Source organism: Sitophilus oryzae, unplaced genomic scaffold (genome assembly GCF_002938485.1).
Source record: "Sitophilus oryzae breed Bouriz unplaced genomic scaffold, Soryzae_2.0 scaffold_1067_pilon_pilon, whole genome shotgun sequence".
NCBI classification, from domain to species: Eukaryota; Metazoa; Arthropoda; class Insecta; order Coleoptera; family Curculionidae; genus Sitophilus; species Sitophilus oryzae.
The window spans coordinates 2,982,411-2,999,221 of record NW_022145690.1 but is presented as its reverse complement, the minus strand read 5'-3'; the positions used below and the strand labels follow the sequence as shown (position 1 = coordinate 2,999,221).

Genomic DNA, 16,811 nt, shown 5'->3' with positions numbered 1-16,811 from the left:
GTCATATGTATTTCCCCTCGATATTATAGAAACGGTATTTTTTATTTTTTTGATATCTTTTTTGGTTTAAAAATTATAGCCATTGTAAGTTTTCAGTGGCCCACCCTGTATGATGTGATACAAGATATATCACTTTAAAGACAGACTATGACAAAAAGACATTACGTTTATTTATTATTAATTTTTTATTATTAATAATGCGTTTTATTTTCAAAAATAAATAATGTACCTATAGAAAGTAATTAGCAAAACATAGAAAATCTGTGTTCATTTATGATACAAAATATTAAAACGGTGTTCTATTTGAAATAACCCAAAAACGACATTAAATATAAACAATTTCGATTATTTTAATATAACAAAATAAAACACTAATTCACTACAAACATTTTACTTTTAACACTAGACGCGCCTTTCAACTATGTTAGCAGACTATGTTAGTTTAATCATCTGCTGATAATGCCAACATGGTTAGAGAAGCGTGCGTCCAGTAGTTATTTTGTCCAACTAAAAGTTCCAGCCCCCAACTGTAGTATTTCAATATACAATATGTCCTCAGATTGTCTTTACAAGAGGAAAATCTTTTTTATTATTGACATTTTAAGAAAAATCATAAAAAAATTTGTTTCTTCTAAAGGTTCGTTCACACCGGCTGCGTCGCTCCGCGCCGCGCAAAGCATTTTTTTACCATGTACTTGCATGCGCACAAAAGTATATGTTAAAAAAATGATTGCGCGGCACGGAGCGGAACGACGCAGCCGGTGTGAACGCACCTTTAAATGGTTAATCCCGTTTATACCGTTTTAGAGAAAATTAAGAAAAGCATACAATAAAGTTGACTTTTTTATTTTTTTATTTTGGGTTTTGATTTAGTCCTAAAAATCAAACCAAGTAGGGTGTTCAAAATTCTACGCCAATATTTCTAAAATAAAAAATATTTTTCTTCATTTTTTTTAATGGAACACCCTGTATATTTATTTTTTGTAAGATGGGTTATTAAAAAAATTACATTTTTTGTATTTAGAGTTTTAGAGTATGAACTTCATTTGACAGTTATCTTTTACCTTGACTGGTGCTCATAAGTAAATACAGGGCCATAAGAAAGGAGAAATATTTAAAAAGAAATCGGCGATAACTCGTAAACGAGCTAATCAAAAATATCGAAAGTTATTCTTTTGAATGTGGGTTTTAGTGCTCTTCAATAAACCTAAATAGAATTATTCTCTAAAATCATTAGGGAAGCCAATAATTGACTCCATTAAAATTTACATGGGATTTCGTATGTCCCGTCCGACGATGCAACACCCGGTGTAGCGATCAAAACACACATCACCCCTTTTTAATAGACATGAATTTCATGACATCTAAACTGTAACAAAATACTACAAAATGTACTACAAAATCCCTTAAACTTTATAATAAAAAACATATTTTTCCGTTTGTAGTTGTTCTGAAAATTAACTGTTTTATTTTATGTGGTTTTGTCTCATCTGTACCAACAATAAATTAATACTATGATACTAGTAAGAAAATCGTTCTAATTGTTAATACAAGAAAATTATTATTAACATTTAAAAAAATGTACTTAAATTGAATTCTGGTTGTCTTGACTTGAGGGCAATTATATTGATTTAGGTCAGTTTTTACTGACTTAACTTGCAGATCATCATGATTTAAGTCAAAAATATAGACTTAAGTCATAAAAACGACTTAAATAATGTTATATTGATTTAAGTCTTTACAGTCTTTACAAAAATGACTTGACTTGAAAGAAAAAGACTTAAGTCAAAGACTTAAGTCATTTGAACTTTATATTGAAATTGACTTAAGACTTAAATAATTTTGATTTTAGAAATGACTAAGACTTTTTACTAATGACTAAGTCTTTTTAAAACTGACTTGTTGCAGCTCTGATTATTTGGTTAATTTAAATTCTAATATTGTAAAATTAATTTTGAAAACTATACTGTACGCACCTCTAAAATAAATTATTGTTTTCACCAATCCGATTAAATAGAAAACGGTACATATACGAAACGAGTAAACACCGTCTGACAAGTTTCACTTGATCCGCAAAATGTGTCACTATCACGCACGTCCGGTCAATTTATTTAAGCACAAACATAAAAAAGTACTGCGCGTACCACCTCGGAATACTAACGAGCATTTACGGCGATTCTCTTCTTTTTACAGTATGCTCTACATTCTTTCGGCTTATCAGAAAATAACTTAGAAAGCTTTTAGCTAAGTACTGCCAAGTTTGTCGTCTGGCCGTCCGTAACATATATTTTCCGAACGCAACAAAAAAAAAGGATCGTTATAAAAGGATAAGAGAGGTTTTACTGTAAGGTGATAATTGCATTCTTATTGCCCGACTCGATGTGTATTTTTTTCTGTTTTATAGAAATCTGCTTAATTAAATGATTTCTTAAAAATATTGTAATGTGTTAACTCTCTTTCCGCTGTAAACAAAAAATTCATGCTCACTCTTATTTTTCACCTCATTGATATTTTGTTTATTGTTTATTATTAATAATATACCGGGTGTTTTTTCAAAAGTGGCTCACCCCTGTAACTTTTTTATTTTTTACTGATAAAAAAACGAGATTTAGTATGTTTGTATATGACATAAATCAGGATTAACTGACGTATTCAATTATTGGTTCACTGTTTCCCCGAAAATAACTACAACTTGATTTTTAGATGGTTCCTTCAGTATTTTTTTTACTTTCTTTGATAGAAAATGGCATTCTCAATAAAATGACATGTCATATATCAAAAAAGTTTTGACATCTTCGCTTAAAAAAAATGGTATTTCAAATTTCAATCTACAGTATGTCCCCGGATTGTCTTTACAAGAGGAAAATCTTTTTTATTATTGACATTTTGGGAAAATTGCATTCTTTATAAAAAAAATGTTGCTTGTTTTAAAATTGCTAATTCCGTGTATACTTTTCCAAATTTCCATACCGTTTTAGAGAAAATTAAAAAAACATGAAAATATGGTTGAATTGAAAGTCCTTTGCTATAGTAATATAATTTCGTTTTCCTTCTTTGATAGATTGTTGTTGATAGAATTTCAATTAACGTCATATTTCTTGCTGTTTTAAAATGTTAAAGAAGCACAATATTTATTTATTTCAATGCTACGGAGAGGGTGATAATAGTTATCGAAAAATGTGATACTTTAACAACAGCAAAAAAATGACGTTAAACAAAATTAAGGTTGATTCTCACTATACCTTCCATATCAGTTCCCTTCCGTTTCCTTTCCGTTTACATAAAATATATTATATCGTGTAAATGAATAGGACAATGCACACTATCCGTTCCGTTTCCCTTCCGTTGCATATCCTTTCCTTCCATACATTTTTTTGGCGGACGGACTGAAGCGTATCGGAAACAGCGTTGTGAAGTTCTTACATTTGCACCAACTCTGTTAAAATTTTGCTGATATTTATTTATTCTTTCACCTCTTAATTAAATCTATTATCTTTTTCAACAGATGCAAATGTTAAAACTTTCGTAATGATATAAATTGTACAATAAAAAGTATGGAACTGATACGGAACGGAAGCTTACGTCTAGCGTCAATACAATAAAAATACGGAACGGATATGGAATGGATATGGAATGGAAACGGAAGGTATAGTGAGAATCAACCTTTAATAATAAACATCAACCAAAGAACGAAATCGAATTTATATTACCATAGAAACTTCTTTTGATTTTTAGGACTTAATAAAATAAAATATAACCAAATTTTCATGTTTTCTTTCATTTTCTCTAGAACGGTATGGAAATTTGGAAACGTATAAACGGGATAATAAAAAAATATACAGAGAAGAATGCAATTTCTCAAAATGTCAATAATAAAAAAAATCCTCGGGGACATACTGTAGAGTGCCATGGCTGTGTTAAAACCATTAATGTTTCGATGTACTTAAACAGCCGTTAAACGGTAGCCTACTAAAATGCCGTTAATAGATATTGTGACGTCGTTCATGTCGGCGGAAAGTAATGCCTAGCCATAAGCATTTTGCAAGAGCACCTGTGGGTCCGTGGCTGAGGCTATTGCTTCGGGAGCGAATGCTCCGGGGTTCAAATCTCACGCCGACGAAGACTTTTTTATATTTTTATTGCATTGGTTTCACTCTTTTTTGTTGGATTGGTTTAGTTATTTGGCGGGTTGGTTAGCGTGGTTATTTGGAGGGGTTGGTTGGTTTTTACTAATTTATATTTGTTTTTTAAATTTTTTTATCAGTGTCGAGGTTAGTTGGTTATTTGGTGGGATGGATAGCGTTGGTTAGTCCTTATAAAATTCCTATATTTCATAAAGCAGTCAAGTCGTCAAGTGCGTCACATCAACGACGTCATACCTATTAACGGCATTTTAGTAAGCTACCGTTTAACGGCAGTTTAAGTACAGCCTTAATGTTTAATCAAGGAACCGTGAAAAAATGTATGTATTTGGTCGTCCTGTACGTGACTTCTTTTCGTCTATGCTTTACGTGACCTGGTCGCTTCCATCATCATTCAATTTTTTCAAATAGAACGAGGTATCTCTTATTGCATTTTTGGACTCATTAGCATATTTGAAAAAAGCATTTTTTGACGACTAGTTAGATACCCATATGATGGACACTCTATGACATTAACTTAGGTGATCGATCGATGAAAACCGTTGTTTTGACGTAAGAAAGCCGTTGCCAAATTAGTAAAGAGTACATCATTATTTACTAATTAAGAAACATATTTTGAGGTGAAATTTAACTGATTACTTTCCCTCATACATTCCACCATGGATGAGTTGTTTATTAAAAATAATTGTAAATTCACGTATAATTTTTATCTATTCTAATTATTAAAATACAGGGTGTTTCAAAAAACACGTGCCATCTCTCGTGGTGAGATTCCTCTCGTAAAAGTATGATTTATTTTTTATATTAACATAGGTCCGATTCTACTTTGTAGCTACATCAAGTTAAAATGTTATTTATATCAGATTGCGATCATATACAGCGGGTTAAAACTTTCATCCCCTTTTTCGATTTATTATAATTTACTTCCAAGTGCTTTTAGCAATTTGAATGAAATTTGGAGGGTAAAAGTTACTACGAGAACTACATATTTTCATATTAAAAAAGGGTCGACATATTCACCAGGGACGTGCATATAGTCATCACTGTATTATTTTTCTAAATAAAAATATGTACGCCACTGACTTTCTTTTCTAATGTTAGAAAATCTGTGTAGAACGTTAAATGCTGATTAAAATCTGTCTCTTGTTAATGTTTTTGGCAATATCGATCTGCTTGATGAGATAAACACAATTTAATTAATTTGCCTTAATCCAATCCTAATAGTAGGTACATTTAAGAAATTTAATGTCATTTTTAACTTTCCTGAACGTTAAATAGATAACCTAACCAAACTCATTGATTCCTCAACAATAAATATGAAAAAAGGTCCTATAAACATGGCTGCAAAAATGCATAGCTATAACTTTAAAATCTTAAATACCATTATTTTTGGGAGACTTTGCTGTAGGTAGCACGGTAGATGCTATAAATTTTAATAAAATTTAGTAATAAATTACATTAAATAAGTAGTTTATTAATTTATTTTTTTATTTTATTAAGAATTGTGATTAATACAATTGCGTTTATCTCATAGAGTAAATCAAAATGGACAAAATATCAAGATACAACTTTTAATCGGCATTAAATGGCCTACACAAATTTGCCACCAAGACGAAAAAAAGACAGTGGCGCACATGTTTTCTTTTTTAGAAAAACATTCCAGTGATATATACCATATGCACGTCCCTAGGGAATCGGTCGACACATTTTAACATTAAAATATGTAGCACTCATAGTAACTTTTAGCCTCCAAATTTCATTCAAATCGCTAAAAAAGCACTTGAAAGAAAATTATAATGAATCGAAAAAAAATAAAAACTTTAACCTCCTGTACAAAACAGAATCAGACCCGTGCTTTGAATAAGAAGACTAAGGAAGGAGCATATCAAAAATCTTAGGTACACCGCGATGGGCCTCAAATATGGCCGACTTAAATTCCGGTTTATCAGTGTCGTTCTAATTTTATTTAAAAAATGTAAAACTATGATGTAGGGTAGACGTGGGGTAGACTCAATAATTTGTTGTTTTATTTTACGTTGTGAATAAATGTTGGTAGTTATTAAAATTGTTATAAAAATATATAATTGTAATAAAAATAGATAAGTTATAATAAGTATTTATTAACACAAACATCCGATACGCTACTGAAGCAGGTAAGTCAAATTAACATATCTAAATTCTTTGACATTAAATCTTTGACAAGTAATAAATAAAAGCTAAAATGCAAGAAAAATATATAATTTAGTTAATTTAAGTGAATTTCATAAATGATCGGTTTACTACACGTATGTATATTATACCTATAGTCACTTACTAGCGAAAAGTTGTTCCATTATTTCACTCAATTTTTGCCGAGATCTACCGCACGCTACACAACCAACTATTTTAGAGTCTTTTTCGATAAATCGCGATAGTGTCACTGTTAATTTAAGTTCTGCCACAATTTCCATCTAGATTTACTACCTTTATACAACTATCAGTAGTAGAATAAATAATAAATAACATAAAATAAGCTCCGTAAAGACTGACAAATCCACAAAACTTCAAATCAAATTCAAATGTGTCAAATGAATCGTCAAACAGAACTGTCAAGGATCCCCACCCTAGAGAGCTTTTATGGTGGCTTTTCCGCCCACCATGCATGAATACATGGATAGCATTATGCTCCTTCCTTAGTCTTCTTATTCAAAGGACCCGTGTTGATATGAAAAATAAATCTTATTTTTACGTGAGGAATCTCCCAACGAGAGATGGCACATGTTTGAAGCATTCTGTATAGACTTACACTTCTTAATTAATTAAAATAAATAAAGTAAACTGTAAAAAAACATAACAAATTAAAAATTTGAAATAAAAATCTGCTGTCCTTAAATCTACCTGATAAATAAATTATTTCATTAATTTAATTGCATCAATTATTGAGAAAACGCTCTTCTATTAAAGAAACCAAGTTAAAACGGTTTTCAAATTAATGAACTTTTAAATCCAAGATCCTATCAAGATAATAACCCACTAAGGTACAAAATTACAGTAATAAAATTAAAAAGTGCTAAATTAATTGATGCTATTATTGCCCTAATTAATGGTAAAAGTTCTAATTTTATAAAAAAATTAATTGGAATGTCAATGTACACAAAAATAAATTAAAATAACTTACCTTATTTTAAAATAAATCTGAAAAATTTAACTTGAGGTGTAGGACTCCAAATAAAATGTTGTTGAGCAGGACACTTTTCTTCAGTTACAACAAAATGTTCCCCTAAAAATAAACAACCATTTTAGTGCTCAAATTACAGCATAATTTTATAAAACTTACCAATACACTTCAAGAAGCTGTTTAAAGTCTCGGGATTTCTTTCAGTACAAGCAAAAATAATATCTTTAGTTTTGCAATATTTAGCAAAACACTGCAGTGAATTTAGTAAGGAACTAAACAAATCACTATCATACACTACATCTGCTGCAAGTATTATATCAATATTCCCAATCTTGTTACATATACTTAAGTCTACTTCTTCCCAAGGTAAATTTAAAGCTGATAATTTAACACTACTTTTTAATTCAACTTCCAGAACCACATTATCTTCAAGCCTAAAGTTATCACGATTTTCACTAGTGTTTGTTACAATGTTCTGACACAAGTTTTTTAAAACAGAAATATGACAATCAGAGAAGATATATTTCTTAGGTATACACTTCAGTGCAATTACAAGTCCAGTTAAGCCTATTCCTGATCCTAATTCCAGAATAGTTTTATCTTTGAGATAATTCTTATTCTTCAAAGCCCACTCAGAAAGAGCTAGAGATGCCTAAAATTAAAATTTCGTCAAAAACTTGCGCATTCGCCATAATCTTGAATATTAATGGTCACAAATTTTAATAACGGGGGCAAGTATCTTTTCAAGTGATTTTAAATCTGTACATAGAGGGTGTTTCAAATAAACATGTGCTATCCCTCGTGGGGAGATTCCTTGCGTAAAAATAAGACTTATTTTTATATCAACATTCAGCTTTATTTTATAGCTACAAGAGCTTAAAGTTTTCAATTTATTTCAATTTATTATAATTTTCTTCCAAGTCCTTCTAGTTATTGGAATGAAATTTTGGGGGTAAAAGTTACTATAAGTGCCACACATTTCAATGCTAAAAAAGTGTCGACAGGTTCACCAGGGATGTGCATGTGGGTTATCCCTAGAATACTTTTCGAAAATAAATGATGTGCGCCACTAACTTTTTTTCTCTTGTTAGCATAATTGTGTAATGCTGATTAAAAGTTGTATCTTGATAATTTGTGGATTTCGATCTCCTTAATGAGATAAATGCAATTTTATTAATTATAAATAATAAAATTAATAAATTATTTATTTAATTTAATTTATTTTTAGAAACAAAGCAGAATCGGACCTATGTTGACATAAAAAATAAATCTTATTAAGAGATGGCACATGTTTTTTGAAACACCCTGTATATCAATAAAATATGCAATTAAAGTATAAAACAAATAAACACAAAAGTATAAGTACAGGCAACAAGTTATCAAAAAATAGTTCATGTAAATCATCTATAGATGTATCCTAAAAAATCTTTAGTTCCACAAATATGAAGTAAAATTATTTTAATTTAACATAAACCTCTCCTTTTTTATCTAAGAATAATCTAAACGGAACACAAATATACAAGGGTAAAGAAGTTAAGAAAGATCATTACATAATGACAATTCCTACAGTATTAGTACCTACTACTCTCGCTACTACTATACAAGACAAAATAAAAAATGTTTATTGTTTGTTACCAGTACATGGTCAAAATAAATTCTGCTAACTTAAACACATTTGCAATAACTGTAATTTCTTATCTTATTAATAATTGTTACTCAAATACATACTAACCTGCCATGTTTTTAATCCTGTTGTCCCTTCTGATATTAAGTTTATGTTTTCCTTTAAAGATATTACATCAGTATCAACAACATAGTGTTTAAAATACTCAGAATTTGACTCATTTCTTGATATTATCCTTCCATAAGCCGAATAAAAGTCATCATGTATTTCAATCGACCCTTTCAAGTTGCCTTTTTCTAATTTCCCAAGAATCAGTTTCAAAAATGCCTTTTGATACTCTAGTTTTAAAGGATACTTTAGGACAAGATCTGAATTCACTGTTACGTTTAATAAAAGTTCCTGATCAGCTAAAGAAAATTCTTCGATGTTCTAAAAAATTTCATTTAATTACTACAAGTATAAATATTGTCAAAAATATCACTTACGCATGGGAAAACAAACTCATTTAAATTGACACCACATAAAAATTGTTTTCGAATTGTATCAATTATTGTATTTTGCATTATTTCAATAAAATTATTGATGCACCGAAATCTACATCACATTATTGAGGTTAGGTGAACAAAAATTATGTCATTTACGTCCAAATAGCGGTATAAACAGTTGCATAACTTATTTATCTTGAATTTTTACCACATATCTGTTATTGCTGTTATCTGTTCATCTTTGGTTTGCGTTTAATTAGTTGCCTATAGGCAACCTCTAATAACTAGGTACATACAGAGATAACTAGTAGTTGTCTCTGGTACATACTTTAAAAATGGTTTAAAAATATTTTTGTAATATTAAATCCCTTTTATTGGTATAAAAAATACTTTATAACACAATTTAGACATATAGAGTTAAATTACATAATATTAATGTAGCTATATTGGAAATTACGCATTATATCAATCCAAAAAGATCAATTTGGTGAAAAATAAGTCTTTAAAAGCTGACAAAGCTGGAAATAGCCGTTATAAATCACAAATGAAACAAGCCAGATTTATGGTGGCAAAAATTATTACTGTTTGTCGCTTACAAAAGGACAGTAACAACTAACAACCTATTCAACGAGGACAAATCTCCAGCCCTTTAACTTTTTTTTTCTACGTTGAAAAATGTTTGAATTTTTTGGCGTAGGCGAGAAAATGGACTATTATGTTGAAATTTGCATATTCTACATTAGTTAATACAGTGCTTTTGTTGTCTCATCTAATACAGATTTGTGATGTAAGAAAGAACGTAACTGTTTTGTTAAGTCATAATTACATCTCTATCAGCTGTAGTCATGCTGTAGTATAGTAGGTCTAGCAGAACCTACGATTTAAGCGTGGGTGGCTTACGTAAAGTGACGTCATCCATTGCGGGTGTTTGGCCCTTTTATGCGATGATGTCGTCACAGGAAACTGGGATTGTTTTACACACCACACGCCGCATCGGACCATCCTTGTAATTAGAATTAAGGGTTTGTTGTTTGTATGCGAGATTTTTTTTTCCGCTACAGGGCATCAAGTTACATTAGTTATTACAGTGCATAGTACCTAGATAGACATTTTGACAAAATATTTATACACCTCTTTAACTCCTTACCTTTTTCATTCATCGTTATTAAAAATTAGAAATTGATGTGATTATTTCGCTTTTCAGTATTTCTTTTTAATTTATATTTTTATTCAATCAATTTGATATTTTTTCTTTTTATTATTGTATTGCTCATTAATCTATCATTATCTATAACCAACGTGTGACTAATTTTTGCTTTCCCTTCTCATTTTTTCATTAACAACGGAACATTTTTTCATCAAATTTAAAATGTTACTATATTTTTTATTTTTAGCCCAATTTTTATGATTTTTTGGCAAACTGTATATAAATATAACAACTTTAATTCGTAAACTTAGTTTTTTTTATAAACTCTAGTATTGGGCTTTATTATACAGGATCTATCGAATTTTTGTTTTTTACCTTATCTTTAATACATCCTGTGCAATAATTCCGTCAGTAAATTTTCCTAACGCATTTTTTTTTCTGTTAGAATCATGTCTTCTGAACATTTTGTTTTTTGTCTCATGTCAACAGATGCCTTGGTTGATTTTTAAGAGCGAAATGAACTTATCACCAATAATTTAATTACTTTTTATGTTGTTTCATCGTAATGTCATATTACTCTGCATTGAATACTCTATATTAAATTAAAAAAAAAATAAAAAGGGTAACGATACAATCTTGGTTTTAATAAACATTAATAACGATAACAGGACTAACGATATTAAAGAAAACAAAACTGTAATAACCAAGTATAAAAACAGAAAAAAAATTAAAGATACCCTAATACTGTTTGATCGAAAAAAAAACGGAGTCCACTTGGCTAGGAAATGACAATTGATGACGACGATGACAGTTCCCATAAAAATTTACAAATCACATGACAGCGATCTTTATTTCATAGCCATCGCTGACGTCGTTTTTTTTCGATCATACGGTACTTTGCATTGCTTCTCTTGGCTTCTATAACTGCCTGTAGACACCGTTTGTACTGTCAAATAGACTTCATATTTTGTTAAGTTTTCCCATTCTGGCTTTAAGAACAAAGTGGAAATTTCATTTAATATAGCTTTACGACCTTCTAATCCTCTTAACAAGCATTTCCTAAACGTGTTCTATATGGTTCATATCTGTCCAACATGCTAGGCTGTTCATCTGTGATATTAGTATACAGGGTGCTACAAATTCGAGGTACGAGCATTGGTATCTCGGTAACCGTAATAGATACGAGCATGGTTAAATTGGGGCAAAGTTGCGTATTGGGATGTTCACCAAGATGCCATCAAAAAAGTTTAAAAAATTTTGAGGATTGCTGAGTTTTTTAGAAAAAAATGATTTTTTTGAAAATCAATTTTATTTTTTCCTGTCGTTACTTTTTAGAAAATCAAAAAACTAATTGCACATTCTCATAGCCGCTTTGTTAGGACTATCTGATAGTATTTTTAGATTTTCAAATTAGCTGATAATTTGTGACATACAGAGGCCAACTTATTTTTTTAAATACTGACCTGCATTTTTTATTTCAGGTTTTGAAATAAAAAATGCAGGTCCGTATCCAAAACTCGGTCTCCTGAATACAATGGTATGCCACACTTAATACTTTTTTTTGTTTTGGGTACTTTAACAGCAACAAAACTATTTAATTATTATTTAAAATAATTTCAAGTCCTACTCTAGTTTCTTAAATTTTAAATTGTTTAATCTGATTATATTCATTGCAACGATATTGATCAGCGCTAATTAACATCGAATAAGAAAAATCGAGCCAGTTGGAAGATTCAAATAAATAATATCCAGGTCAGAAATTTAAACATATTATTTTTAACTTTTTTTTATTGTGAATTTGAAATTAAATATTAATCGTAGTTATTATAAATACATCAACTTCTACAAACTATAGTTTCTAATGTTCTATATGTTCGAAAGGGTTACCACCCTCCCTATTTCACAAATTTATTTTTCTTTCAATTTTATTTATAGCTCTTTGAATTTTTTTTCTTATACTTCCGAATGCATTTTGTACTCTTTATTGTAAATGTTGAGATGAATTTTTTTCACTTTTACAAATGACGTCAAATGACGAAGTAATGTAGCCTCTTGGCGATAGGTCCAGGAACCTCGCTGGACATTATACTGCTCTACCATTTCCAATCCATCTTCCGGTTTTGATTGTTTATATTATATTAATTAATTATTTTATATTATCTTATTGCATTTGATTTTCCGTATACAATGTTTGACCGCACGTCATTGTTAAGTTTGAAAGTTTATCCATATTGTAACGATGAATAGATTAAATATTTAACAGAGACGAACTTGAAATTGGTTTATATAAATTGTGTTCAAATGTCAAAACAAAAAAAAAATAAGTGTGGCATATCATTATACTCAGGAGACCGAGTTCTTTCAAAATCTGAAATAAAAAATGCAGGTCCGTTTTTAAAAAAATTAAGTTGGCCTCTGTATCTCACAAATTATGAGCTAAGTTGAAAATCTAAAAATACCGTCAGATAGCTCTAATAAAGTGGCTATGAGAATGTGTAATTAGTTTTTTGATTTTCTAAAAAGTGACGACAGGAAAAATTAAAACTGATATTCAAAAAAATCAGTTTTTTCCAAAAAACTCAGCAATCCTTGAAATTTTTAAAACTTTTTTGATAGCATCTTGGTGAACAACCCAATACGCAACTTTGCCCCAATTTAACCATGTTCGTATCTATTACGGTTACCGAGATACCAATGCTCGTACCTCGAATTTGTAGCACCCTGTATAGTTCACTATAATCACCAAAGCCATCTCTTAGTTTTCCACTTTCTGGCGAAAGATATGAAATAGAAAGAGATTACATTAGGAATGTAGCGGAGTGTAATGGATATTCTCCTTCACTAGTTGATAAAATAATTAGAAAACGTATATAGGTATAGGTTAATGATTTCTGAAAATTCGACTTTTTAAGTAGAGAAAGATACGTCAAAATATTTTTCAATACCGTTTGATAGAAAGTTATCCTGTGGTATAAAAGGAATTTTTAAGAATGTCAATTATAAACTTGTGTATAGTGCTAATAAAAAATTACAACAATTATTAGGTAATCCAAAGGATAAAACACCTCCACTGGAAAGGTCGGGTATTTATGAAATTTCTTGTAAAGATTGTAATCAGAAATATGTTGGGCAAACTAGAAAATCAATACTAACTAGATTTAAAGAACATTTAGCTCAGATCAGATATGGTAGACCGGATAAATCTTGCGTTGCCGAACATGTTGTTGATAAAGAACATTGTATAGATCTTAATATTTTAAAATTAATTAAAGAAGTCTCAAATTACAGGCAATTAGATGCATGTGAAAGCATCAGAATTAATAAATGTAAAGATAGTATGAACAGAGACAACGGTCCAGTTCCTTCAAGTTCTTTGTTCCTATTACTCTAGTGGCGGAAATTTAACTGTTACGCTCGGTGGACTCTGACTCGGTTGGCTAGATCTTGCCACGCCCACTCGGTGTCCACTGAGCGAGTATAAAAACGCTCAACTTGAAGATTTTATTTTAGTTTATAATCATCTGCTGATGATGCTAACATGATTAGAGAAACGCGCGTCCAGTGTAAAAGTAAAAGTGTTTTGGTGTATTGTGGTGATTTAGTGTTTTATTTTGCTGTGTAACACCAAAGGTTCCAACCCTCAACTGTAACCATCTCGTCATATTGGAAAATAACGTAAAAAAGAAATGGTAATTGAAATATTTGTAAATTGTTAGAAGTAAATATATTTCGCTCTTAAAAATAACCAATGCTTTTATTCATATGATATATGATGCAAAAAACAAAATGCTAAAGAGACATGGTGTGAAAAATAATGTTTTAGGAGAATTTGCTCACGAAATTATTGCACAGGGTATTTTAAAGTTAGGGTAAAAACCCTTTTGATTAATATTGTATAACACCAAATACTAAAATTTATAAAAAAAATAATTTAGGAATTAAAGTTGATATATTTATATACAGTTTGTTATATACAAAATAAACAATATTTTTATAAAAAATATAGCACTAAATTTGAGTTTTGTTCATTTCCTGTTTCACTGGAAATGACTATAACTTTCGATTTTTAAATCGAACCCTACGTGTTTTATTTTGCTAGAAAATGACATTCTGTATAGAATGAATCATAATATGTCAACTTTTAACATTTTCAATTAGAAAATATAGCATTTTAAATTTCAATCTTTAGTGCCATAGCCGTAAATGTAACGACACTTACATGCCAACGACCACTAACATGCCAAATTTCGTTTTTTTATCTGAAAAAATAAAAAAAGTTATACTTAGGTATAACATTTTTAAAAAATACCCGGTATAAGTGACTTGGTAGTATCAAAAACTGTGCATTAGTTCTATGAATATCTCTGAATTAACTTAATATTGTTTTTTTAATGGAACAAAAAAGGGCTACCTTTAATTTTTGTCCTATCAAGAGATAGGTATGTGAATTTTTTTCTCAGTTAATACGTATTAATAATCTATTTAAAAGATATGTAACATGAATGGCATACCCATACGTTATTCATAATTATATCACAAACCATAATATGACAGCTCCCTATGGCTTAATTACAAAGTTATAACTTTACGAAAACTGTAGTTTCGGAACTAGTGCTTAAGTCTTTATTACTCTGAGGATAAGACTAAGTTAGACAAGTTTTCCCAAATGCAACGATGATATCTGGCATCAGAGAAGTGCACATAGAGAGGTCATTCCTTCATGCTGTACTCATTCTCGCTGAAATGCTTTAGAGCTTTTACATATCCAACGTTGCATGGCGCTGGAAGTTTTTGAGGCAAAGTTTTGAAGCACTGAGAAGAAATAGAGAAGAGACTGACCGTTTTATGGGTACGTTGACCGGCTTGAAAGACCGGCACATGTAATTTTCAGCAAAATTGGAAATAAAATGCAATTTTACTTCCGGTTTTTATTGGCCTACATATGGTCGTACACATACACGTACATATTATGTGTGTTGTTGGCGTACATATTGGTGTATACATAGCAATTGGATATGTATTATATTCATTGTACGACTTTCTCGAAACTAAACAAGAAATAAAAATATAGATCTCTAAGATATCCGATTGGATTATATTGAGACTATACCAGGTGTTTCTCAAAAGTGATTCACCCCTATTTTTTATTTTTATAGATAAAAGAACGAAATTGTTGGCAGTGAGTTGTTGTATGATAATATGTCATTATATTCAGACATCATTTTCTGTCGAATAAAGTAGAAAAACATCGAAGGTGTTAAGGTGGCTACTCATACTTAAAGCTTGACAAGCATGCATGAAAAATCTTTTTGTACAAGCAAACTGTAGCGTCTGTAGGTAAAATTTGCGCAAGCATTTTAATTGTGCAAGCCCCTTGATAATTGATTGAATTTGAATCATGCAAGCTTGGACAAGCCATGCTTGCGCAAGCGAAACGGTACTTACCACACGTATTCAGCTTGTACAAACAATTAGTTCAGTCCGTGATCGTAAATGACCTGTCGTCGCGTCGCCATCATGTCTAGCGATCTGAAATTCGCGCATACGAAAATCAGAATATCATGATAGGGTGAAGAAGGTTAAAAATATAAATGCCTTCAGAATTCCTTCTTCTTTTTCGCGGACTTCCTTCTTCTTTTTCGCGGCATAAACTGAAGCTTGTTCAAGAATGCTTGTACCGTGTGGCGGCGAAGGTGAATTATGCATGTTTGTACAAAAATATTGTTCATGCATGCTTGTCAAGCTTGCAGTAGTGTGTGTAGCCACCTTTAGTTAAAAATTAAAAGTCCGAAAACAATTGAATACTTCAATCAATCCTAATTTATGTCATGTATTAACGTAACGTTTATTTATGTGAAAGAATAAAAAAGTTATAGGGGCGAGCCACTTTAGAGAAACACCCGGTATAGATATATACCGGGTGCAGAAAAATGAGAATGAACTAAATCACAAAAAAATATAATACAGAGCAATGAACAATGATCGAAATAATTGTCAATACTATGTTAGAGGATTTTAGCATTAAGTATTGATTGATACCAATGACCTCTAAATAAAGTAGACCCGGCATTTCATTCATAAAAAGAAAAAGATCAGAATCAGACATTCGTTTCTTGTTCTATGCGAGTGGGAACAAGACGGGCTGATCGCAGTCATGAAGGATTCCCGAGAGAATGGCAACGCTGTTCAGAGATCTTGAGAATGTGTGCCAGTGGCGTAGTTGCTTTGATTGTAATATTATATAATTTAATATTAT

General features: G+C 30.5%; 2 protein-coding genes across 2 annotated transcripts in view; both read right to left on the bottom strand.

Moving 5' to 3' along the window:
* The window catches only part of LOC115879954 (MICAL-like protein 1), a 246,258-nt gene extending 238,857 nt beyond the window's left edge, over window positions 1–7,401 (bottom strand). The window contains exon 1 of the mRNA XM_030897021.1: window positions 7,300–7,401. The gene's annotated coding sequence lies outside the window, so the exon portion shown is untranslated. The remainder of the gene's footprint in view (window positions 1–7,299) is intronic.
* On the bottom strand, window positions 7,301–16,261 carry LOC115879241 (protein-lysine N-methyltransferase EEF2KMT). Its single transcript, XM_030895951.1, has 4 exons — window positions 16,151–16,261; window positions 9,032–9,352; window positions 7,459–7,951; window positions 7,301–7,401 (listed from the first exon to the last, which is right to left on the bottom strand). Exons 1-4 carry the CDS (start codon window positions 16,259–16,261, stop codon window positions 7,301–7,303), a joined length of 1,026 nt encoding a protein of 341 aa, XP_030751811.1.
* Window positions 16,262–16,811: the final 550 nt, after the last annotated feature.